At 43.0% G+C, this 26,653-nt stretch overlaps 2 protein-coding genes across 2 annotated transcripts in view; one reads left to right on the forward strand and one right to left on the reverse strand.

Moving 5' to 3' along the window:
- Positions 1-22,807, forward strand: part of ITGAE (integrin subunit alpha E) — a 33,962-nt gene extending 11,155 nt beyond the window's left edge. The window contains 25 exon segments of the mRNA XM_075032839.1: positions 508-659; positions 1,095-1,248; positions 2,302-2,452; positions 2,983-3,050; positions 3,807-3,942; positions 4,982-5,112; positions 5,629-5,769; positions 6,643-6,864; positions 7,278-7,408; positions 8,182-8,315; positions 8,430-8,578; positions 9,139-9,267; positions 10,664-10,734; positions 11,420-11,555; positions 11,848-11,949; positions 12,265-12,341; positions 13,278-13,355; positions 13,808-13,874; positions 13,962-14,069; positions 17,605-17,679; positions 17,779-17,880; positions 18,344-18,439; positions 19,062-19,172; positions 19,623-22,258; positions 22,445-22,807. Of these exon segments, the coding sequence (XP_074888940.1) occupies positions 508-659; positions 1,095-1,248; positions 2,302-2,452; positions 2,983-3,050; positions 3,807-3,942; positions 4,982-5,112; positions 5,629-5,769; positions 6,643-6,864; positions 7,278-7,408; positions 8,182-8,315; positions 8,430-8,578; positions 9,139-9,267; positions 10,664-10,734; positions 11,420-11,555; positions 11,848-11,949; positions 12,265-12,341; positions 13,278-13,355; positions 13,808-13,874; positions 13,962-14,069; positions 17,605-17,679; positions 17,779-17,880; positions 18,344-18,439; positions 19,062-19,172; positions 19,623-19,679 (2,778 nt within the window). The 3' untranslated portion in view covers positions 19,680-22,258; positions 22,445-22,807.
- Positions 14,119-17,363, reverse strand: HASPIN (histone H3 associated protein kinase). The gene has a single exon (XM_075032846.1). It carries the CDS (start codon positions 17,339-17,341, stop codon positions 14,735-14,737), a length of 2,607 nt encoding a protein of 868 aa, XP_074888947.1. The 5' UTR covers positions 17,342-17,363; the 3' UTR covers positions 14,119-14,734.
- Positions 22,808-26,653: the final 3,846 nt, after the last annotated feature.

The following is a 26,653-nucleotide window of genomic DNA, read 5'->3' on the forward strand; positions in this document are numbered from 1 at the left end:
AAATGCTCCAAGCATCAGCATATCTTAACTTGTTATTTGCATAGCAGAAGGAAGAAAAATTATGTTATGTGTTGTGCAAATACAAAGTGAAGAACACTATCTTTGATAATGAGGTCATCATGGAATAGGAGTACTCCAAGGAAAGACAATGTGCAGCAGGGAGCAATGAAGGAACAATTCAGTAATATCACAGATAATCCCCTCTGCAACCTGCACATGGGCCAAACGCAGCAGGAAAGTGCAAGGACTTAAAAGCAAATCAGTGTTTCCCAAAACAATTCTCTCTGTACTGATAGTGCTTTCGTTTTCCTCAGCTATAATATACTTGCAACAATCTCTGTGTCTGCACTAGACATATTTAAAAGCCACTTTCTCCTGAAAAAAATCCTTCCTGCATAGTCTGGCTAATGTTTCTGTCGGGAATTTTGGGCCAGCTGTTGCAGAGAACCCTCTTTCTCTGAAGCAACAGTTGGCACAAGCAAGTGCTTGTCTGCTGTTTCCTTCCAGTGTGACTTTGCAGTGGTACAGTATGGGTTTGAAATCAGAACTGAGTTTGACCTGCGAGAAAACTGGGATCCTCGTGCCACACTCCAGAAAGTACTTGATATTGTGCAGGTGTGCAATGTGACAAAAACAGCATCTGCCATGCAGCATGTCCTGTAAGTAAAAAAGAAAAGAGCACAAGAAATTAAGGGGATGAATTTCTGGGGCATTTCATGAATAAGGGAGAGGGACTTCTATGGACATTCAGGTCCTGAAAGCAGTCATTTATCTGGCAATGGTTGAAGGGCAGGCAGCAGTTCCTGTGCCATGTTTTAGAGGGTTATAAAAGCCAGCTGATGGTGCCTAATTCTCAGTGTGGGGGTGCTCAGGAAGCAATAGAAAGGGAGACAGCACCTGGTATTTTTAAGGTGTGTGAATGCAAAAGAAATTCTTTTGCCTCCTTGCTGTGACTGTTAGTTGTAAGTGCATAATTCAACAAGAGTTTTCCCTCTATCCCAAGGAGGGAAGCTTTGGCTCGAGACTCATCCCTCTATCCCAAGGAAGGAAGCTTCAACTTTCATCCCAAGTTCTTTGTTTTGATGTTTTATCAGGGATTCTATCTTCACTGAAAGTCATGGGTCCCGCAAGGATGCAGCCAAGGTCATGATTGTGCTTACAGATGGGGAAATACTCCTGGATGAAATGAACTTGACAACAGTAATAAATTCACCCAAAATGGCAGGAATCAAACGCTATGCCATTGGGGTAAGTTGGGAATGTACTTGGATCATATCTTCCTTCCATTTCTTGGTAGCACTGGGGGCAGAGAAAAGGAGAAACTGATCTATGCATGGTTCCAGTAAATAAGGGAAGAGACATGTATAAAACAAGGAGGTGATAGATAAAGCTACAGTATGAACTGATACTATAATCTATGTAGTGTCAATTATGTGCCCATGTTTTTTCCTTCCTACACCTACTACATTCAGTGCCCTGTATCCATTTACTCTCAGACTTTTCAGAAGAGTCATGCTTTCAGTAGATCAGACCTTCTCGTTCTTCCTTGTACAAAGTTTAGAAAAATCTTTCTAGAATGACTGAATCTAGCAAAGTAGTTAACCATAGTCAAGTCTAGCTCCACAAAGTGTGATTTATATTTCCTTATCCAGGTTATTCTGGAAAATGTCAAAGTGGTAAATAAAAATTAAACCGTTTGCTGACCTACCCACCCAAGGACAAAATAGCAGAACCGAGGGGGTGTTGTTCATTGCTTGTTTTCGATCACAGTCCTCCTGACTCAGAACTAGGCCTTCAAGCTACCTTCTAGATGAAGTGCATGCTTAAAATTTTAAGTTTTTCAGAACAAAACTTCTGATATATCCTTAACTTGGCCAGCAAATTAGCTGGTGTGCTTCTTTGTCAACAAGGATTTGTCCTGGTCTGAAGTTTAGTTTCAGGTATGCTATATGTCTCCTCAAATAATCTTCCTGCTATCTCTTTTCATTCTTTCAGGACAGGAAAAAATCCAATTTTATGAAGTCCTGTAACTTGTTGATTTCCAAAATTAATTGTTGGGTACAACAAAGGTATATATACCAAATACAGCACCAGCCAGTTACATAAAGGGGTTTTGTAAAGGTTTGGCTCCAGGAGGCACTGAGACTGTCTGATTCATTGCCTTCCAAAGCAACTGCTATTTCTGGGATTACATATAGTGGCTGAAGCTGAGTTTTTTACCACAAACTGTTGAACGCAGTAGGTGGGAGTAAGGAGGCTCTAAAGGCTGTTTCTTTTGATTGATTTGCATCTGTTCTGCAGGTGGGAGATGCCTTCAAAAAACCAAAGGCCCTAAATGAATTGCAGCTAATTGCATCTGGTCCAGATGACACTAATGTATTTCAGGTGACCAATTATTCAGCATTAGATGGGCTGCTTTCAACCTTACAGCAGAATATTATTGGTATAGAAGGTAAATAGAATCATAGAATCATACAGTAGTTTGGATGGGAAGGGACCTTAGAGATCATCTAGTTCCAACCCCCCCTGCCATGGACAGAGACACCTTCCACTAGACCAGTTTGCTCAAAGCCCCATCCAGCCTGGCCTTGAACACTTCCAGGGAGGGGGCATCCACAACTTCTCTGGGCAACCTGTTCCAGTGCCTCACCAGCCTCACAGTGAAGAATTTCTTCCTTACAGCTAATCTGAATCTACCCTCTTTCAGTTTAAAACTGTTACCCCTCATCCTACCACTACACTCCCTGTTAGAGTCCCTCCCCATCTTTCTTGTAGGCTCCCTTTAGGTACTGGAAGGCTGCTATAAGGTCTCCCTGGAGCCTTCTCTTTCCCAGGCTGAACAACCCTAACTGCCTCAGCCTGTCCTCACAGGAGAGGTGCTCCAGCCTTCTGATCATCATCAAATAGCAACCTTTCTATTTTGTTAGTACCTTTTGAGAAATAAGGAGAAAGTAGCTTACCCTGTTTCTATTGCATCCTCAGGTACACAGGGTGATGCTCTGGAATATGAGCTTGCACAAGCTGGTTTCAATGTGCAGATCTTGGATAAGGTAAGTGTTCTGAATTTAACCCTGCTAAACAGTTGTATGCTGTGCTGTTGCTTCAATACTTGTAAGCATTCAGGAGGTCTCCCACAGGAAATTATGGTGGTACAAAGGTGTGAGACCCATGTAGTCAAATCTCGTTTGCAAGCCACTGCTTGCTTTGAATGTGTCAGATAACCGAATGTAGTCAGTCAGTAGCAAATTTTATTTTAGGATGGGATTTATCTAATGTGACCCCTGTTCTAACCACTGGATCCTTTTTATTCCACTGGGCAAAAGAGCTATTTCCAGTTGACAGCTTTGATTTTGCTGGCATTCACATCTCCAATGCACAAGTCAGGGGCTCTGTCACGTTGCAAATAAAATAATTCTGCTGTTTTGGGATCCTCTGGCTTAAAACCTTGGTCCATCCAGGACGGGAATGATCTATGTCCTTGTTGGGAGGGGGAAATAGTGGATGTTGTGGAGGATAGTGAACATTCAGCAGCCTTGGCTGCCAGGACAACACTAATCCAGTTTTACAAAAAAACTCATGTAGTGAACTGGGAGATGTGCAGCTGCTTCTCTGGTGCTGGGCAGTCACCTTGTCTTTCTTCAATATCTGGCAGGAGCTGGTAGAACTGCCCATGCTACAGGGTCTGGGAAAGAGTGCAGGACCTGTAAGCCAGAAAACATTGCTCCTGACTTAAACTGCTTTGCAGAGTGCTAGAGGCAATTGTCCCGTGTTCATCTCTTCTAATTTGCAGTATGTTACTTCTGCAGCAAGTCTTAGTGTTTGGTGCAGTGGGGGCCTTTGACTGGTCTGGTGGAATTCTGCTGTATGATCTGGCAACCAAGACTGCTGTTTTCCTGAATGAATCTAAAGAAGAAGCCAAAAAAGCAAAATACAGTTACCTAGGTAATCAGCTTACCCCTCTCTGAGATCAAATGACAAGCTGACTGTGGTTTTGCTTTGTTTGTTTGTGTTTAGTGCAGTATGATGACACTGACAGCATTTACCTGAAGAAGGCCACCTCCTGCAGCATCTTACTGGATTTTGAATATTTTCTTTAGCAGGGAGAGAGATTCTGGTGAAAACACTCTCTGTCTCCTTATTTGGGGGAAGACACTACTTGTTTTCTCCTATGAGTTATGATGCCTCGTGGTATTATTCTGTTAACACATGCCATTTGGTTTCACTGTGTAAGAATACTTGCAATGAAGGGCATTTTTGAGAGCTGATAAGGAGAAATATTTCACTTGTTATGAGTGTCTGCAGAAGAAACAGCTTGTGAATCAATACTGTTCTTGGCTTGGTGACAAATAAATCCTTGCTTATTCACCCCAGTGCTTTGTAGCATCATGAGCCCTGTACCTCCCGACTGTAGCCTTGGCCATAAAGTCTTACCAGGTGATATGAGGTACTTGGACTGTTCGTGTCAGGATAATCCTTCTCCCACTACCTTCCTGTTACAGAAGCCCTGTAACAGATCTCTTTTTGCTTTCTATACAGAGTATAGTGTTTTCTTCACTTCTGTGAAGGGTGATAAACCTTCCAGCTTGCAGATGTAATAATTAAAGAAAAAAGTGTGTATGTTGGATGATCACTTAGGAACTATGACAAATGCTAAGAAAAGTCATCAAGAGTTCAGGCATATTTTTCAGAGCAGTAATTTATTCAGTTACCCTACACACTGCTAAGAGAGGAAAACCTCAGCTTTGCCGGTTTTTATCTCACAAAAGTTACCTGCTATTTCCTAATCAATGTTTTAATGATATGCTCTGTAATTAAAACCATGGGCCACAACAACTAGACATGGGGCAAACTCTTGGATCTCACTGAATATGTACGTCTCAATATGTGTGTCTCAAACCGAACTCTGTGGGCTTTTTCCTTCAGGCATAGAGTATGGTACTGGTAATTTATGCTATTTTTGCTTCTTATGTGAATGCACCAGGGTACAGTGTGGCAGTGGTACACACAGAATATGGACCCTTGTATGTGGCTGGAGCTCCACGACACAGCATGAGAGGGAAGGTGTTGGTGTTTCAGGACAACCGCTTAAAACAAACCCTGCAAGGAGAACAGGTACTGTGCTTCAGTCACCCGGGGCACTCAGGTCAGTGGGGGTCAGGTGGGCTGCACACATCTCGTTTGCTCAAACAGCAGATCCATTTTCTCCTCCAGACACACTTGGATTTAGCCAGATGTGGATTACACAGTCTTTGGTCGCTCCGTAATGCTTTTGGAACATCAGAAGAAATCATGAAATTTAGAAAAAGACTGGGAAAAAGATTAGCTAAATGGGGTGTACTCTATTTATGTTCTGTTCTCATGGTTCATGGGGAAAGAGGTCATCAACTGTGGTATTCTTTTTCCTCTGTCAAATTGTTGAATAATGATTTTGTTAATGCTAAACTGGTTACAGGATCTGTCCCTGAGGATGGCTGTAATAAAATAAACAATAGGAAATGATCCACATATAAGTAGATATGTGATGTTGTGTTCTAAAAATTGCCTTACTGCTGCAAAGGACACTAATTCTACAAAGCTATATATAGACAATTCCAGTGAAAGAGCTGCTTGTCTTTTTCTGGAGCACAGGTTGGATCTTATTTTGGATCTGAGCTCTGCCCACTTGATGTGAACCATGATGGGGTGACAGATCTTCTCCTTGTTGGAGCTCCATTTTATCACATTCGAGGGGAAGAGGGAAGGGTTTACGTCTATCGCCTGGAGACAGAGGTAAAAACACTGGTAGCGTAAACACTCCTTGTTGGGGATTTTCCAACCATGCCTAAGTAGTGACAAATAAAACATTCCTCCTTTGTGCTCTCACTGAATGTGCTCGCCCTGTATGGTAGAGGATCACAGGCTGAAGCCAGCAATCCTATCTTAGTCATTAGAATATAAAAGAGAAGTAACTAAAGAAATAAAACCATTCTGTACCTAAGGTATACTCTTATCACAGTGTGATAAAGTCTTTTGCCTGTACATAGGCAATTTATTGGTGCTGACCTTGCTCTGCCAAGCAGTGTTCTTTGCAATGTTTGCAATAAATGTGTGCATAGGTAGCTGCTAAAACTTTGCTCCCTGGGACTTGTAGAAAACAAAATGTTTTGTGTGCCTAGCTACAGGGTCCATTACACAATATACAGCATATAAGTCAATTGTGTCATTTTGAATGAGGAGTGAACTTTAACAGCAGACCAGGAGAAAACCTTCTTTGGTGCACTGCTAAAATTTGCTCAGGGCTCGTACAGGATGGTTGGAAACAGAAAACAACAGTCCAGGCATCTGCTTAGAATTCAAATAAAGTGCACCCTCTTGTGGCTTATTTCTGTAATAGGGTGGAGAAGATGGGATGGTTTCTGTTGTGAACCAAGCTAGGAATCAACTAACTCAATCTGCTATTGATTCAAGAAAAGACAGTGCTTTAGTCTGTCTGCTTGCATAGGGTTGTCCAGAGACACTGCTTCTGGGCGAGGATTTGCATGCTTTTGTTCCAAGCTGGTATCTTGAACTTCTTATTCTGTTGTTTAGGGTTTTTTTAATTAATGTAGGAGCTACTCATGCTACATTTGATATAAATGGATTTCCTTCTTGGATGTTTTTCAGAGTGGTTCATTCACGTTGAAAGGACACTTAAACGTGCAGGGGACCTCTCCTTTTGCAAGGTTTGGGTTTACTGTGGCCAGCATTGGAGACATCAATGGGGATGGATATGAGGATATTGCAGTTGGAGCCCCTCTTGAAGATCAGCTTTCAAACAGTTCCGCTTTTGGCAGCATTTACATCTTTAATGGTGATAAAGACAAGATCAAGAGCTCTTTTTCTCAAGTATGTGTCATGTTGGGAATTGGCTCCAGTACACATTGAGAGGGAAAAGCTTGTGTTTTTGTAGCAAGAGGCTGGGAGGAAGGACTTCCACATTTCATTTGCATTGATGGGTGAGAAATTTGCAGATGACAGATGGTTTATGTGACTCCACAGGTTTCTGCAGCAGAGCTGCTCCTTAACTGTAATTATTCAGCTGTCTGCTTAGGCAAAAGAGCTGGATTCAGGTGCTTCCTATAGAACAGCATAGCCTTTTGCAAGCCTGCCCATCCATTACAGGAAGTTAAGTCAGCATTTTGCATCTCAGGAGTGTTAGAAAATCATCCTCACAGCAGTCTCGTGAAAAGAAGTATATTTTCCAAGGACAGGAGAGAGATCCTGAGTTACATTTGTTGATGTTTCCCCCCGCCTTTTAGAGAGTAAAAGCCTCTGAAATTTCTTCAGGACTCCAGTATTTTGGACAATCCATTGATGGTGGCTTTGATTTCACTAATGATGGTCTCCCAGATATTACAGTCGGATCACTGGAGAACGTGATTGTGCTCCGGTAGGTAATAAGTGCTATTTTTTAGTGTGCTGGGGAAATGCTTCAAAGACAAATATAGAATCTGTGTTCCAAGCACTGCATAGTGATTCTATTTTTAATTCAGCATCAGAGGGACATAAAAAATCTTTCCCAGTGCTAGAAATTATATAAAATGTAAAGCCTTTAGTTCAAGTTGCAAAGGCTTTTGCCTTTGTATGTCTAAAGCTTTGAACAGGTATCAGATAGTGAACATGAACTGATTAACATAGATCTAGGTCTAAGACGACCTTGATGTCTGCAATTCAGCACTGATAATGTGGGTTATTTAGAGAAAGAAATAATTTCTTTACATACCATACCTCATTTTCAATCAGACATCTGGTAGCTGAGTGACCTGTGCAGTTCACAATGGCTAAGACATGGCAGGTAGATTTGATTTTGTTCTTGCATTTTGTGTTTGAAAACAAATTGTAGACAAAGAGAGAATTTGAACTGCTAGATAATGTGTTTATCTAATGGAAACATAAACACCATGTTTAATTCTGAAACTCTAGCCATATTGGTGTATTTTGGCTGTCTATTCCTTCAGACTCTTGGGATTTTGTGTGTTCTGAATGTTCCCAGCAGAAACTGGAACCTCTGTAAACAGGCCAGCCTGGTCCAGGTGAAATACCATGGAAATACTGAGCAGTTCTTATTCTTGCTGCCAGGCTTTCTTAAAATATTTTTCCTATAATGTTTCAGTTCAAAAATTTGTATTTTATTCTGTTTCTTATCTGTTCTTCACTGACTAGCTCAAGACCAGTTGTCCACTTTCTCACCAGCATGAGATTCAACCCTGAGAGAATCCTAATTTTACAAAATAACAGCATCGTTACAGCAAAACTATGTTTTGATACAGTCTCAGCTTTACCAGTGTCTCAGGAAGGTAATAAATGGGAATTGTGATCAGATTGAAATCTACAGTCCTACACTGTCCTTGTAACTTGGCACTGAGGACAATTTCTGTAACATCTAACAAAGGATTTTGAAAATCTTGCAGTGTTTTCACAGTTATACATTCTCTACATGGTGGACTTAGATGTGAAAATGGCAAAGAGGAGAGTACAGTTTGAAGATCAGAACACCACAACAAGTGGAAAGCTGTTGGTCAGCAAGCACGTGTGCTCTGAGCTGCAGCTTTACACACTGGTAGGTGATGTTGGTCAGACTTACTACAGAAAGGAGGGTTGAGAGGGTAGGATTTTTTAACAGAATCGGCATGATGATGAATCTTTCCTGAAATGCAAAAATACTACCAGGTGGGGTTTTCTCAGTGTTAGACTTGCTGAGCGTGTTTTACAGCTGAGGCAGGAGATGTGTCGTGCCATTTTGGTTTGTATTGCTATAAATCAAACTCTCATCCTTTTGCGTGTATGTAAAGTATTTCTAATCCTAGAATTGTAGGAGAGGCACGAAGCTCTACAAGGTTAAAGCAAACGTAAGGAAACTGTTTTTCACAATGTGTAACTGAATCACCAAACACATTATCCAGGGGATGGTATGGGAGCCAAATGTATAAAATGATCCAAAAAAACATTTGTCAAGCTTATGGTCCACTGATGGCTATTAAACACAGTGGCCCAGAGAAAACGTCTGAGCCAGAAGGTCCCTAAATATGCCAGAAGCTGGAACAGAGATGACATGTGTGAAGGCTTTTGCATTTTAATGCCCAGATATTTTCTCAACTTCTTGTTCTTCCTTTCTTGTAGCCATGTGACTTTGACTGCTTTTCCAGTGTTTTTCTGAGAGTTAAACACGAGCTCTATAAGAAAAATGATAACATAGAGTTTGCTGTTCCTGTGCTGGATAGATACCAGCCATCAGAAATGCATTTTCAGGTAATAAAACAAAATGCTACCAAAGAGCTTTCATTCTTTCCAGAATGCAAGGCTTTTACTGTTAAAAATAAAAAATGTGGTTTTCTTAGCCTTTGCATGTCATCTTCTCCCCTCTGCTCCCTTTCTATTTATCAATACTGTATTCTAGGTAGACTTTAGGGCCAGGTTTTCCCCAAACAGATACTCATGTCTTGTTAAGATAATCTCATCTCTAAGGTCCAACCTCGGATCTGCTAAAAACTTGCTTTACTGTTGACCAAGATATTTCTCCTGTGCCTCTGCATAAAATGAGATTAGATGCTACCTGTGAAGAAGGCAGATGGTTTGTGTGATTTGTGAAGTACTTTTCAGATATTGAGCTCTCCATTGGAACTTATATTAAGACTTATTATTTGAATGGTATAGTTGGTAATAACAACTATAAAATTTTCTAATGAAGTAATCTTAAAAATCATTAAAATGATGTATATATATTTTTTAGTTTATTTTAGTTGTTTATTTCAAATCTGTATTTGAGAGGCTGCATACTTCCAATAAAGGTTAAGTCTGATATCCTGTCTTTTCTATTGCAGTTTAGTAGGAGGATTCCTACAAGCTAATCTAACTTCTTCACAGTTAGTCTGAAATCCAAATCACAGCTTCTGAAAAAATTCCGTAAAGCTCTGTAAAGAGGCAGCTTTTTGCTACTTAATAGGAGTCTTTACCACAATTCAATATTTAATTAGCTGTCCATAAAGCATAGGACAGAGAAGTTAGAACAACATTTGGCACTTAGCAATAATGAACACTAATTACTGTAGCTGCAGTACTTGCAGCGATTATGATGTTGATGGTACATTTACTTCCTAAGAATAATTCATGAGACTCTCAAGTGTTGGTCAGCATTGCTTAGTACTTACGCACCCAACATCTAATTATTAATTATCGTTGAACTTCTCCAGAAACATCAGCCACAGACAGTAGGTTTTTATTGTTGAATAAAACTATTGCTAAAGGAAGTAACCTCATCTCTACAAAACAGTGTGCCTATAAGCTGGCACAGCATATGGACATATTTATTCAAGAAAAACATATCATCTCTGGAAAAGAAATTAATATTGTTGCCCTGTGGCAATCCAGGGGCAAACAACTGGCATTTCTTTAACAAGACCTTGCCCCCAGTGAAGACTTTTCATGTTACTGCTAACAGACCTTCTCCTGGGAGCTGAGTTACAAAACATCATCAATTTAGGACTGACTTATTACCAGAGGGTCTTTTATTTCCAACTTTTCCTTAATTGAGGTCATGGGAATTTTGGTTCTCAGAGAATGTATGTGTATATGTAAAGATATCCTGAATCTGCTACCTTAGAAAAATTAGGATTGTTAAAGTCTGACTTGATCTGTTTGCTTTTAGTTGCCTTACAAGAAGGACTGCAGCAACAAGACCATCTGTACTGCTCATTTAACTTTGACAACTCAGATTCAGTGAGTCACAGTGGTTGTTTTATCCAGATCTTGCATTCATATAAAATGTCATCTTTGTGCATAAGATGTTTTCTTCAAATTCTCAGACAAGATTTGCTGTCCCTTTTTTTACATTACTTTCCATCCAATTCATCCTTTCCGTAACATCACATTCATACAATGCTGTAACTGTGCGCCTCCATGGGTGTTACGGGGCTATTCGAGGAAATCTCAGAGGAAAGACCAAGGTATAAACAACAGTCATCCTAAAACCACAATTCTGGCATTTAATTGTGAACATGTGATTTTGGTTTAGGCTGATGCACAGCATAGCACTACAGCAAAGAGTTGCTGGGTTTACCTAGCCTTAGACAAAACAGTAGGCATCACTTCATTGTAAATGCTACCCTGGAGATTCACTTGAAAAGCTAATCAAGCTGAGCAATGTTTAAAGTCTATCTTGATGTAAAACAGAAATGATAAAATGTTACATAAATTTGGAGATAACTGCCTTTGATATTAAGAAGGAAGCATTTTCCTACACACCCAGAAGAATACTGAATAATTAATTGGGCTATTGCATTATTCTGTGTGTGAAAGCATTTGGAGGGAGTAATTACCAGAACCAGAATGCTTCAGGCCTCTTATTTAATAACAACCCTTAGAAATTACATGTCACCCATCTTATTTTTCTGTCTGCTTCTAGAAAGGAATTAGTGGTGGGCCACACTAAAGAAGTGACCATGAATGTTTCATTAACGAACAGTGGAGATGACTCGTACATGACAGCTATGGTCTTGAACTATCCCAAAAACCTACATTTTAAGAAGGTGACTGTTGAGGTAAGATTGTAGAACAACTCCTCAGCCAGCAGCAGACTGCTGGAAGAAAACGCAGTGCAGACTCCTATTAATTTGCTACCTAAATAAATCTTGAAGTAAGGTCCAGGGAGGGGAAGGAGCATTGCAGTTGTTACGACTAGAGCCCAAATGCTGGATTTATCTGATTTAAGACTCCGAAGCTTTTATTAGGCTATTTGTACCTAATTCGTTTTATGGGAGCAGACACAGGCTGAGTTGAATTTCCCAGTCTGTTTTTATTCAACATTAAAGAGCATTCCTATTCTGTTGGCAGCCATCCTCTCCTGCTGTTCACTGTAGCCAACCAATACCATTAACTTCTGTAGTCTTATCCTGTAACTGCAGAATTGGGCATCCAGTATTCAAGACAACAACTGTAAGTAGAGATCATAATTTTCACTTTTTCCCTTCCTCTAAATGATACTTTGAGTAGCTGCTTTTGCATCCTCTATCTCTACAATTAGGCCAGAGCCACTATTCTTTCTAATTCAGCTTATGGCTGGTGTGCATTTTCTCAAGGCAAGAGAATATTGCCTTGAGATATTCCTGCGCTTTTCTTAATGTCTAATTTCTCCAGAAGGGAATGGTGAGCAGCAAATACATTAGCCATCGTGTTTTAACAGTACCGTGTTGAAAGAGTATTTACAAGGTAATCAATATTTTGTTATGTCTTTCTCTTCCCTCAAAACAGGCAAAATTTTCAGTGATTTGGCAATTAGATGAAAGCCTGTTCCAAAATAAGTCTGCAATCACCATTAATATCACCAAGTGAGTATTGCTATTTTCACCACAAAATACACTGAACTAGAAAGGAGATACCAGAATTTCTACACAGTGTCCATACTATTTATCAGTCACTGGTTACGCAAAACTACACTTGTTCTTTTCAATCTTCTAAAGCATTTGGATCCATGTAAAAAATCTTTCCTTCCCTTATGATAACTTTAGCTTTGCTCATACTTCATTATTTCAGTAAAAGATGGAGCACCCTTTAAGGTCCTAATTTCAGTGTAGTACATATTTAAAAGCTTGTGTTTTATGAAAGGGCAAAATGGGTTCTGGCATCCTCCGTCCTTAGCAGAGAGAACAGATGATTAAAATATATAATCCAGCTCTGTTCCAAGTAAAGCTTTCACTCCAAATGACTGGGATGAAAACATATGTTCAGGGCATTCTTCTTAATTAAAGGCTTTCTAATGGGGGGATGTTACCATTCAGATTCCTTTCTTGTCACCTTCCTCCCATTAAAATTTATGGGGACTGACTAGTACACAGGATTTTTTAACCTGAGAGCACCTTTAAAAAGGAAAAGAGAACTCATCTCTGGCAGCTACACATCCTTGCAAGCACGGTTTAAGGCAAAGGTTTCTATACAAGTTTAACGTCCAGTTTTGTGAGGGGTAGAAGCTTGAAATTTTGATTAATGAAAGCAATACTACATATTCACAAATTAGCATTGGTTTGCGGGGAGACATTTCAAGGCAATAGCAGCTTTCCAAATCTGTAGTAATAAAGGGCTACTTACTCAAACACTACTGTACCAGTAGTGTCACCAAGTGGGCTGGCACCTCTCCTTTCATTAATTACTGCCACTGTTTCCATCCCTCTTGTACAGCCAGTATTAGCAGTTCTCACACCATAGAAATAAAGGACCAATGCAGGCAGACAATGATGTTGTTTCATCTACCTTTTTTTTTTTTAAAGCATAAATGAAAATAGCACCATTCTGACTGAAGAACATGTCCTTGATGTCAGATATGCATTCACTGCAGTCCTTACCAAGTAAGTTTTAAGAATATTCAATTATATTGCATTACTTTAGTCAATTAGAGGAAAGAAGATTGAGAGGATGCCTGGTAAGATTCCAATACAATTTCCATCTTAATAATTTCAAGCACTGCAGATTGTCAAGTCACTTTCTGTGGTACTAGACAGCAAAATAGAGTCTGGAAGACAGAACAATAAAAGCCTATCATAGGCAGTGGGGGTACCTAGGGTCTCTAACTGCTTACCTTGTAAAAAGTAGACTTCAAGATAGGTTCAAAGATGGACCTAATTGATAGACTGCACATATACACACATACACAGACAGACTGCATAGACAGCATTCCAGTTATAAGAAATCTGGTGATGTTACCTCTTAATTACTTAATGTATCTGGGTCGTTGGATGTACTAATTTTTAATAATAAACTAATTCACTTTTCATTTAGTTTGATTTATCGTTCTCTTTAGACCAGTTTCTTTAATGTACGTGAATGTTAGCAAAGGACTTCTTGAAAACAAAGAATTCAGATTTAATGTAAGTATAGCTTCAAATTTAGGTCATCTGATCCATCTGCAATCAGGACTAAAGAACGCTTACTACCTTGTGCATTTTCTTCCGTAGATAAATGGAGAAAATCGCTTTAATGCTACCATCAAGTTACAGATTTGGGTTCCTATCAGTATACAAGGTCACAACATAATAACGGTCAAAAATGCATCAGGAACACAGGTACTTTTTCTTATTTTTTTTCATGATCAAATACCTCTTCACTGGTCCTTACAAGAGGAAAAAAAACCCCGCATTATTGCAGATTGGAGTGTTTTCAAAACCTACATTACAGAAACTTTACATTTTGTAGCATCATTCCAGATACAAATTTTGCCAAACTGAACAAAAATTCAGTTTTAAAACCAAGTCAAAAGGTGGGGTTTTCCCCTCTCTGTCCCCAACTAGGCCAAGAATATTTACCTTTGTCATCACTGTCCAGAACTGTATATTTTTTCTTTTTTCTTTAAAAAAAAAATTGTAAGAAAGACAACATAGTAAGGAAAAAACTTTTAATAATCTAAGACTAAAAAGGTAAGAAAATTTCTGTGGAATTCAAAATATTAATTGAGCCTGTAGAAATCTCCCCCCCCCCCCCCCTTCTCAAACATAAACTTTGCTCTCTTCCCCCCCATGACTCCTTAAAAAAAGTACATATGGAAACCTCTTCAAGCAGAAGACTTTTTTTTCAGGTTTTTTAGACCGTTTTGATATAGTATTATACACATCGGTAACCGATCATAACACTTCTTCATTGTGCCAACATTTAAAAAGATCATACGTAAAAAGCAGCAAAGGAGAAAGGCAGCATCAGTGACTTAGTCCTTTGAAACACTGCACTGTATTGCCTACTGGAAGAGGCTGCTGTTTTGTAAAACTTCATTGGCAGACTCAAAGGTCAGTACTTCTTTGCGGAACTTAACGAGCTGCTTCTTTATTTTCCTCATGGCAGAGGACGATTCCTTTTTCTTGTAGCCCATGTCTTTCAAAAGTTTGCATGACAAGTAGTGCAGCCAGAGGACGTTGCTGTGTGGGTGATAGTCAGTCCAGCTGTTTGAGTTCTCCGCTTTCATTTGCCTGTAGATATCAAACTGGTAGTCCCCTGTGCCTTGAAACAGTTCTTCGTCAGTGGAAAGATCACAAAACACAGTTAACCCATCCTTCTCCAGCCGAGACAAGGTATAATCTATGATGTTGACATGAATCCCCGCTGTGGGGATTGTGTGCGTTGCCCCATTCAAGACATAATTAAGCTCCTTTGCATCTGTTTTCTTTACCAGCACATTCCCCCAGTGCAAGTCTCTGTGCTCAAAGTGCAGTTCCTGTTCTGCCACAGCCAGGGAAGCAGTGACCTGGTGCAAAATGCTTTTTGCCGATGCCACTGAACTGAACATGTTTCTCATATTCTCCAAGTCACTGCCTCCAAATTCAAACTCCAGAACGATGAAGAGCTGCTCGTCCCCAAAAAGGTCTGGCCGATCATTTTCTGATCCCCTTACTTTGTGGTATTTGTCCCAGGCTTCTAGGAGATACTTAGGGTAGGCCCCTTGAACACAGTGCACGGAGTACAAGCTGATGAACCCAATAGTCCTATTCCTAGACTCTTCAGACAGAAGACTGAGTTCTTTTGAAATTATTATCTCAGGCAGAATTTCTCCAAAGCTCTTTTGAGATTCACCATTTACTTTTTCAGTCCCCTCAATGGGAATTATTTTTAAGGCCACAGCTCCTCTCTCACTGTCAATCTGGAAGACCTCTCCGAACACCCCTTCTCCAATTTTCTTGCAATCTCTCATCTTATCTAAAGGAATGCAGTCCTGAAAAGTGATAGGCCCCTCCTGGTGGCATTCCCCAAACACCTTCTCTGCATCTGTAAGCATTAGCTCCAGGACAGAACAGGAACTCCTTGGAGCCAGCAGGACCATGGAGGAAGCAGACCAAGTGGAGCACTGAGTCCTACCAGCAGATACGGTTCCTTGGTGCCCTGACAACTGGGATTTCACAGAAGGGGTAGAAAGGATGCTGTTGCAGGAACTCTCTTCTGTGGTAACTTTCTTCTTCTTATGGAAAGACAAAGATGCTCGAACTCTACCCCAGGAATGGGAGCCATTGAGGAATGAATAGTCATTGTCTCTTTTGTCTACAGACATCTCCAGAACACCCTTCTTCATTCCTTTTTGCTTCCTCTGTGGTCTGAAAAAGGAGTTGTTAGGCTGCTGCTGTCTCTTAGTTTTGTGCCTTTTTGGTCGGAGCCTTGTTTGCCTCCCCCACCGGCTGGCACTGAAGCCGCTGATGCAAGCTTTTCTACAGGTACTTCCCTCTCCAGAAACAGCTTTGGTACTTTTATGTGTATTCTCCAAGATTCCTTGAGGGCCCAAAGGAGATACCGGCTGCTGGCAGGCAGGTTGAATACCTGCCTTTTCGTTGAGTTTCATGCTCATCAGCCACACTGGCACTTCTTGAGGGTCCAAGACCACCACTGGCGTAAGCTGGTACTTCTTGGGTGTGCCTCTCTGACAACTCAAGCTTCCTTGTGTTGAAGGCCTCCTTAGCTCATCACACGATTTATCCGAATCGGCACCCTCGTACGGTGCAGAGCGCTGCGGCCCACCGTCCAGGGTGGGCAGCGCTGCCTGAGGAGTGCCGGTGGCTTTCTGTGGGGACAAGGGACCTGGTGCCCGGCAGGGTCCCCGCACCGACGCCCTCAGAACCCTACCGGACTCCTGCAACGCCGGGCCCGTCTCCCGCCGCCCGCCCGTGCCGTTTGGACGGGACCGTCGAGCCCCCTCTTCCCTCACGCCGTCAACCCCCGGCGATAACGGGAGCTGCTCCGAATCTTCCCGACAGGACTCCGACGAGCTCAGAGCCCTGCGGGACGAGGCAGTCCTCTGCCTGGGCGGTAAGGAGCGGAGCTCCAGGCTACCGTCCAGCCCGGAGCCGCTCTCCACGGTGGTGCTGAACAGGACGAGGGAGCCCAGCTCGGTCGCCGGGGCCCGGCGGCGGCGGCGGCGCGGGGGCGGCCACTGGGGGGTGCTGCACAGCAGGGGGCGCCCCGCCCCGCAGGGCGCCCCCTGGCGGCGGCGGAGGGGAGCGGCGGCGCCGCGCGGGGGCGGCGACGGGGACGGCGACGGCGACGGGGAGGCGAGGACCGGCGGCCCCAGCAGACGGTTTTCCTTCTCTCCGTCGCCGCGGCGGGTCCGCAGGCTCCAAGGACGGGCGGGGCGCTTACCCAGAGGCTGTCGGAGGCGTTTACCCGGCGGCGAGAAGTCGGGGTCATCCGAAGGGGGGGTCAGGGCGCTGGAGCTGGCTGAGGCGGCGCTGGAGCCGGCCGAGGTCGAGCTGAAGAACCGCTTGCGGTCTTCAGGGGGCGAAAGCCATCGGGCCGGCGGCGGTAGCGGGCGGAGGTGCCCTCCCCGCCGCGAATAGGTGCGGAGCAGGCGCGGCTGGAGCGGCATGCCGGCGGCGGCGGCCGCCCCCCGGGCCAGGCCCTGCCTGACGGGGTAGCCGCGGTGCCCGCCCGCCTCCGTTTCAAACGAGGTATCGCGAGAGCGGGGCGGGGCGGGGGCGAGAGAGGACGGCGCGGCCCCGCCCCGCCCGGGGAAGGGGCGGGCACGGCGGTGAGGCCACGCCCGCGCCTCCCCACGCCCCGCCCCCCCACGCGGTTCTTGCGCGGGTCGGGCCGCCGTGGGAGCGCTCCGCTGTCAACGTCCCGTTTCAGGAGGCGACCGAGTGCGGGGTCAGCGGTGAAGCGGTGCCGGATCTCCCGGAGTATTCCGGCGGTACGGAATTAGAGGTGAGCGGTGTTGGCACCGGCTGCTGCCATGGGGAGAAACCCACGGGGCCGCGGACACCCGTGGCTAGCCGGGGCCTGAGCCGTTCCTTTGCGTTGCAGGGCGTTCGGGACGTGCGGTATCAGTACGTGGGCTGCTCTGTCCGCACTGACGGGGACAACATCACCGTGGCAGCAGAATTGTCTTTGAACAACTTGTACCAGGTATATGCAAGAGACCGTGCTCCCCTGCCGTCGTTTGCTAAAATCCGTTACCTGCCAGAGGTCCAGGGTGAGGGTTTCTTCTGCATCGCGGTGGAGATGTTGCTCTTCCACGTGTGATGCTGTTTTCTGACCCTGCAGAGCACGAGGGATGTTTTACTCATGGCAGTGTCTCCCAGGAGGTGCTTGGCACTTACAAGAGATGCTGCGGTCTTCTTTCTTCCTTCCTTCAGAAATTGCTCCTTGTGAAATGACTCTTACAGTACTGCAAGCTTTCATCACTCCAGACAATTTCTCCTGAGTGATAGTTACATATAAAGACATATATATAAGACACAGCTTGGTGGCAGCACTGTACAGGGTGGCTCTTACAGTCTGAATAAGGGTTTGCTGTTGCAATCCATTTTTTTTCTGGAAAGACTGAAAAGCAACTGATATTTTGTTCCTTATATTTCTTTTCCCACAGGTCTTGAAAAGCAGAACTGTTCTGCTGGTCCATGGAAAAATCACCTTCAACAGAGAACTATATCTGGGGCTGAAAGAAGAGAATCATAATGCTGAGGTATCAGAGCATAATGTGGGCAGCTTGGTCCTTTTCTTGGGGCAGGAACAAGTGGGAAATCCAGACGTTTTTGCTGAATCTAGACAACCAGTCAAATTCCCAGAGTTAAAATCTGGACCTTTTGAAGCAAATATCTGTTCTGCCATTGAATTTAGTGAAATCGGGTTTGGACTATAGGATAAAAGCAGAGGGAGGATATTTGCTAGTGCATATCAGAAAAGTTTTTAGGGTTCTATATTCAACTCTATGTATCTGGCAGTTGTGGCTAACACAGAGGCCTCCTGTCCTCTCAAGGATTTCAACGTGAATATTCCTTCTCTTTCCCTAGTGAAGACATGCTTTTCTTTAATCTGAAAGATTGTTACTGGTGATTACTGTAATCACTGTAAACTGGTAAAAAAGACTCAGTAAATTTAACTCCCTTCACTAGGCTTGCAGTGAAAAAAAAATAATTCATATTGTATTGCAGAGCACCTGCAGTGATAGGTTGATGGTGCATCTAGCATAGTTTCTATACAGGTTGAACGCTAGCTCAAGTTATATAGCTTTCTCAGTTAAAAGCTAACCAAGAAGAAATAACTGGGCTTCAGTATATGCTAAGTTGGCCTTGATTCTGTTCCAGATTACTCTTGTCCTCCTGAAAGATGAAGTGTTTTATCCCTTGCCTGTTATCATAGGAAGCTGTGTTGGTGGACTTCTCTTGCTGGCGTTCATTATTCTGCTCCTCTGGAAGGTGGGTATCATTAATGCACACACAACAAACCAGAAATCTTTTTGTTAGATGTTTTAACTTTTTTCAAGATTTCTCTTAAGTATGAAAGCGATGTTTTCAAATGCACACTGAAGGACATCTACTGCTTACTGTTGTAAAACCTCAGTCTCACATTTTGAGCTATTCTGAGCATTGCAATATAACCTCTTAAATCCTGTTTTCAAGTGCTTTGTAGAATATTTGAATGTTACAAAGTGTTTAGAGATGTTCTGAAGAGTTTTGAACAGTGTAGGCCTTCGGGCTTACAGCTCTGCCAGAGTTCATACCTGGGTTGCATCCTGCATTCACTCATTCACTTATTGCAACCCTGAGAAGGAAAAACTTGAAATTTTAATTTTAAATTGTTTTAAGAAAAGGCAGAAATTAATGCATACACAAAGACTTAATCAGTTCTTTTCGTTCTTTCCCCAGTGTGGCTTTTTCAAAAGAAACTATAAAACCATGATGGAGCAAGAAGATACCTCCTGAAGACCGAACTGGCCAAAGCAGAAAGCTCTGTATTCTTTCACCGTCTTTTTTGAAAGAAGAGAGAGTCTCTCTTTGCCAGTGTCAAAGTCTGGCTAAGATGCAAAATAATTTCTATTCCCTGGTAGAGTTATGGCACTCCAGTTCTTGGGAGTCTCCCAGATTGCTGTTTTGACCATAAGGGCCCAGCTCTTTTGGGCAATCCAGTTGCCTGCTTGTTTAATTCAAACTGACTGTTTATCATAGAGGGACTGCCTGGTATTGATAAACTGGACTCCTCATGAGAAATTTTGCTTTAATGTAGATATGCTAGGAAAAATTCATCCTGGAGCCTGTTAGATTTATGTATTGGATTGCAGTCTTAGTTGCTGGGATGCTGAGTGGTTCTTAAATTGATTTTAGTACTGAGTAGCTTCAGGATAGATTGAAATAGAAATGGAGTAGGGGAAACTTCCCATCCTGCTATTGCTAATGAAAATGGAGAGACAAGCATTTTGCATATGCATGTATATACATATATATGGGTGTGTATATATATACACAAATTTGTGCATTTTAATACAGTAAAGTATGTCCCTTGATGCCTCTGGTTCTTGGAATCAGAAGCGTGTGTATGTGGCGATTAGTTTTTTGTACCTCACAATCTTATTTCTGATTTTCCATTTTCAGTTGTTTTCAAATGCTGATTTGGTCACAAATAAAAACTTGTATCATGGACCTCATTGCCAGTTCAGACACACTCCTCCTATGTCAGGAGGTATTTCCCCAAGTTAGTGCAGTTCATCACACCTGAATCAAGGGCAGAGCCGAGCAGCGAGCTGCAGTGTTGACCACAGCAGTGTTGCCATCCTCCCTGGTGCATGTGTGACAGAAAGTAGTGTGAATCGTGAGCAATCTCACTTTATCAGCTGCAGATTATCAGTAATTGCAGTTTACAGCGTTTGGGGAAAGAAGTGCCTAGCTGAGCCCAGTGGCTGGCTTTAGCCAGTGCCAGGTGTTTTCTTTCCTGAGCCATGAAATGATCTCGGGTCCCCTCAGGTGTTTGCTGTTTCCAAACGAGAACAAGTACAGACACTTGGTACTCTTCCTCTCGTTGGCTTTCTCTGTCCCTAATTGTGTAGTTGTTTTATTTCTGTTGCGTTTGGCTAACTGTAAACCCCACAAATCTAATGTGTGTTTACACACAGCAGTAGATTAAACAAAGATTTTTCATTCAGACCCTTGGAAGGCAAAACAGTTCCTGTCTTCTTCGGCTTAACCAATACTGCCTGATGGAAAACTAAAGTTAACAAGCATTAACTAAAGTTAATGTGGCCTTCATTGAAGTTTCCTTGTAAAATTCCAGTCTGGTACCCAGGTAGTGCTATTAATACATCTCTTCAAGGCTATTGCAGGGATCAGCTTCCTGATGGGATGGGCATCCTGCAGGCTGTAGAAGCCTGGGTATGTCCTAGCTCTAAATTTGGCTGCCAAACAGGCAGAAGTTAAAGGTGCTAAGCACACTGGCCTGCCTGCTTAGGACAAAAGTAAGAGGTACCACAGCAAGATACTGTTTGAGTAATAATAGGGTCCTTGTGTGCTTTCCAACAGTACAAGAGAGAGGTGCAGAGATCTCGCAGTGGCATCCAGATCAATCAGCAGCTGCAGCCATTCTTCTGGCTCGAATTTCTTTCTCTCTCTCCCTCCACCCCCCAGCTGGTTGTAGAGTTCCTTGGAGCTGCATACAGAGAGTGAGTCACGCCAAATCTGCTTACAAGTGCCAGGGATTGAGGAAATGAGACTTCCTAGGTGAGAGCTCAGAAAGGAAATGTGTGTCTGAACCAAAGAACCACCTGTATCAGGTTTTTTGTCATAACAGGTCTGTACTATTTGGAAAGAAATGTGCTTTGCCTGGTCTGAATAGCTTTATTGTCACCCCGCTTTGTATAAATCCTCTTTTTTGTAGTGTTTTAAATTGAATCTTCTTTGAAAATAAATTCTTGCAAGAGAAGCTCGAGTGTGTATTGCACTTGCTGGCTGAAGGTGGTTTGAGCATTTTGCTGTACACTTTCCCAGGTAGCATAGCAAGTCTCTCAGGCTACTCTTGATCACTCAGTCTGGATTTTGGCAGAGCCATTACAAGCTGTTCTTTGCATGTCCCTGTGTGGAAGGACCTTTATGAGGAATTAAGTACATGGAAAGCAGAATATGCTGGGCTGAGAGAGAGAATCTCTTTGAAGAGCTTCAGGAAAGAGAGTGGCTCCAGTCAACACAGTAGTGCACAGCAGTGACTGAGGTGGTGGCTTTACAAGGAAGGCATTTTTTTGAAGGTTCCTTTTTTATTCACTTAACTCATTTATTTTCAAGTTTCAGGGCATGTTGGATTTTCTTAAGGGAGGGAAATGTGTTGTCTGCTTTTTCCACTGCTCTAGACAGGTCTTGCACTGAGTGATAGTGGTGCGGATAGCTGTCAGTGAAAGGACTGCAATATACCAGCAGCTGGGGTCTCGCTGCCCATCCTCCCTCCCAGACCTTCTCCATTTCACATGGAAGTCCTTCCTGTTCTGAAGCACCTGGAGATCTCTACAGTCAGATCATACTTGGTAAGTCTTGGCACAGAAAAGCTGCTTGTAGTTTTTTGATTACTTTTGTAAGGGAAGGACTGTTAATTGTAGAAGCTGTACTAAGAATAAGGAGTTGCAAGGAAAGTTTTCTCTTCTCAAGGCTAAACAAACCCAGCTCCTTCAGCCAATCTTGTTATTCTCCCTCTTTCTCCCCTTTTTTTCTAGTTTCTTCTCTGAATTAAGTTTCCCTCATTACTTGGATCCCTTTTGTTGTCCCTTATGGCTCTCAAGGAGGTCAGCTCTTGCAATGGGTGATACTATTTTCCTTTTAAGATGTTTTTTTCTTAAATGCACTACAGAGTTCTGTGACTTGTAATTTCCGATGAGTGCCATCCGACCATTTAATTCTTTGCAATTGCTGTAGTAGATGCCGAACACATTTGCAGTAATTGGATGGCACTTAAGGGATTAGTCAAGACTGCCAAGACTCACAGTCATCCAAACCACAGCTGGGTTTTTGTGCTGTTTCCATGGAATCCTTGCTGTGTCTGCTTCTAAATTTATTTGCAATCTGCATTTTGAATAAAATCCCTGTGCAAAACCCTTGTCAACATTTGTGGTCTTGCTGTGTGGCCCTGACTTTATTGCACTCTGACAGTGGCACAGTTATGCCATCTCCCTGAATGACAGAAGATTTGCAAATGGCTCGTTCAGAGTCATTAAACATCTGACCCCAGCCAGGCTAACATGTTGGCAGGCTGTTTGGGGTCCAGGTGTCATGGGCAGAGAAGCTGCCACAGACACCCTAGAGGCCTCTGAGCTGTAGGGGTCATTCATGATCTTTGTGCATCATGCAAAGGTGACAAGAGTGTCTGCAGACCCGCAGCTTCTTGGGGGGGGGGGGGGTGTCTCTCTGCTCTTGAGTAGGAAATACAGACTAGTATGGATTGTGTCCTAAACTCTTTTCCATTCAGGTCTGTTCTCCCAACAGTGCTCATTAGGCTGGAGGGACTTGTTATTCTACCTTTCTCTTCCTCTGTTGGGGAGAGACAACTCTCAGTGCTGCTAGTAGCCCAGGAGAGCAAGGACAGATGTTTGTTCTGTACCCATTCGTGCTGATCATCTGTCCCCATCAGCTGTCTTAGCTCAGAGTCCTGGCTTGGCTCCATCACTCTAGGTTTGGGCATTAGCTTCTGGTAGGTGAGCTTAGTCTGATAGATTTTGGCTATTTTTGCGGTGATCTGACCAAGGAGTAGGAGGTGTGAAGGTGGGTGGTGACTGGTGACGGACAAGAGCTGATGTATCTGAGATAGCTTTTTAATTGTATCCTTGAAGGGGAGGACAGAATGCGTTTTGCGATGCTATTTTAATCAGGGGTGATACCAGCTGCTTATGTCTTTCTTATATGCCAGGAAGATTCGCAAGCCCTGGGTTATAATTCCCTCAGCGTGTTCAGAAGCTGACAGGTTCGTGTGTTGAACTGTGGGAGTGCGGTGGCCTGGTGGTTAGCAGGAGAAAGTGAAGTGGAAGTCTGCTGCTCAGGAAAGCTTATCTGGAAAACGGCATAAGTAGTTCTTCATTATTAAGTGCAGGGTGCTGACGTAAGAGCATCAGATAGGAGCCACGAAGTGCTTTGCTGGGCTTGAGAGCCTGTTGGGGCAGCTTTATTTGGAGGCTAATTGGATTGCAGCTTAAAAGAGAAATTTCCTGTCTCTTGTTATAACAGGATGAATGAGCTGGAATGGAGCTGCGCTGCTGCAAGCAGGTTGCTCCGAGACTCTGCCAGCTTGGCTAAACCAAGTCCAGCATGTCTGTGCAGCACAGCTGGGACACATCAGCCTCTTGCCAGTGGTAACACATAACTGGCCTAGAGCATCACCAGCCTGCAGAGCTAAGGCAAGGTCAGGTGTTGCTTGTGAAACCTTTTCCTAGGGGAGTCAAGTCTGAGTGGCATGTATGTTTTCCCATGGCTGGAAAAAGTTACCAGTTGGTAATTCCAGGGAGGAAAGGGCAGGGCAGAGGCCTCGGTCTAGACTTTCCAGCTGTTCACGTGATGAAGGTGAAGGAGGGGGATGAAGGTGTCTCTTCAACATTTGCAGCAAGCAAGGTAAGCTCTGACGGAGCTATCAAGCCAAGACCAGTTTCCTGTCTTTCCAGGTCAGGAATGATACACGTTGGCAAAAAAGTAAAAACCTGATCTGTCAGGTATATTCAAGAGCAGGGTTTCACCTTTAATTCAGTGGTTTATGTGAATACACATTTTATTAAAACTGTTCAGCTTTCAGGCTTTGATTTAAGATTCTCCTCTTATTCCCCAATGATGCTTTTATTGGCTGACTTTAGAAGGTGAAAACATTGCAATACAGCACTGCGTAATGCTGCTGTTCCAGCTATCATTGCACTCAATCTCTTAGCAATGTTTTATGTGCGTTTTTATTTAATTTCTGTTATCTGATTCACTGCCAGCTCTCTCGCAGAACAGGGCATGATGGATTAGTTTCATTAGACGTGCAGTATTTTTCTTTCCTCTCTGGCCCTCTTCCTCAAGCACTTTCACTTCTTGGATTGGGGGAGAGGAGTGGATAAACACTCTGGCTAATGATAACAAGACCTCCTGCACACTATAGGAGAGTCAAGACTTGGGGGAGCAACCTGGAACGCATTCAAAGGCTGAAAATGGCTCTCCTGGAAAAGATGAGCTGAATCAAAGAGAGAATATATTCTGGAACTTCAGCACACTTCCATTTCTTACTCCTACAGACAGGTTTGGATGGTGCTGTGGATAATGGCAGAAAGACTCTTTCCACAGATTCCCTTTCTAGGCGAAAAAAAATCTGAATGTTTTTCTAATAGCTCCCGAAAGAAAGATTTCCTTCTCCATTGTGGCTGGGTGTGCAGTGGCACTAGTTAGGAAGACAAATACTGAGGCTGATTTTTGTCAATTTTTCATTGGCAAGTGGCAACCTACTTCTTATTTACACCGCAAAGTCACAGCGAGGATTAAAATAGAAGCTGAATGGAGCATTTTTCACTGCAGGCTGCACACACGTTTCTTTGTTCTTGCATCCAAACACATCATCTTCAGAAAGCAGCTTATGCTTGATGTTACTGATTTCCATGTGTTTCCGTGTGCATGAGCTGTGGTTTAAAAGCAGCTTCCTCTTCCAACCTGTTCAACTCTTCCCCTCGGTTTTTTTTTTTTAGATGTTGTCCTACAAGTATGACACTATGAGAAAAAAACACTAATGGAAGGAGCTGACCTCTGCCTTTTCCGCTGTTCAATCCCTTGCCAAAATAGTTTATCTCCTATTTACATCCTCTGATCCTTGTCTCCTTTCTATTTCAGTAGCTGGTCTGGCGCCTATTTCTAAAGGATGATGCATCTGCATCACTCAGGCATTTGCTGCAGGAGCATTTCCAGTGCTTCAGAAATGTCTCAGCATCTTATGAGTCAGCCGTCATGCGTTTGGGAGCCAATGTTTTCTGTTGTACTTGATAACTCGGTAAAGGGCGGAGTGGCAATCACTGAGAGAATTAATGCCTGGGGGTGTTTGTTTGGAACTGGAAGCGAACAAGACAAGTGCCTAAAACAGGCACCTCCAGCAGTCACTCGTGGATCACGTCTGTACTGGCCAGGGCTCTCTGCCATTGCCCAGAAAACGTGTGATCTCTTTTCGGTGCAATTTAAAGACATTTTTGGGCTGATCTTGAAATGTTTCTGTGCTACAATACCATAGAGAGACAGATGTGACTTCACTGTGTTTCAAATGGTGCTGTGTCAGGGCAGAGGTCTAAAGTTTAGTTTCCAAAGTCCCTTTTCGTGGCATTTACAGGCTTGTGACTGGGCTGAGTTCAGCTCTGGGGCAGCTTAACACCAAAAATGCTACTGACAGGTGGAGGAAAATGTAGAAGAGGAGCAGTCTGGGCAGAGAGGGATGTGTACCCTGTGACTACGGGTGAATAATGAGAAGGCAATCACCATGAGCAGTATGAGGAATTAAGTATAGGTGTAACATCGGGAATAAAAAAAGGGAGAGTTTTGCTACTGGAGAAGTCCTCCCTGTGAGAATTTCCAGACTGAGCAAATAGCCCTCATGGGAAAGGAGCAGAACTGTTTTTTTCCATGGGAAATTAAAAATGTTGGACTCGAGAAGGGAGATACCTTGCAGAAGAGATCCGGCCTCAGTCCCTTGAGAAGGACTGAGATACTACTGGGGTTTTTTTCTTTAACTTATGATGATTAGATTTTGTTAGATTATTTACTTCCTCCCCGGGAATGAAACTGCTTATGTTTGAACAACCCACAGATACTTTGAGGAACACACCAGTAATCTTGATTCACAGGCACGAAAAAAAAATAAGGTTGTGAAAACTAGAAGGTGATAAGAACAGTATCTGTAAGAGCATGCCAGCAATGGTGTTTTCAGCACAAAT

This window comes from Buteo buteo, chromosome 7 (assembly GCF_964188355.1).
Source record: "Buteo buteo chromosome 7, bButBut1.hap1.1, whole genome shotgun sequence".
Lineage (NCBI taxonomy): Eukaryota > Metazoa > Chordata > Aves > Accipitriformes > Accipitridae > Buteo > Buteo buteo.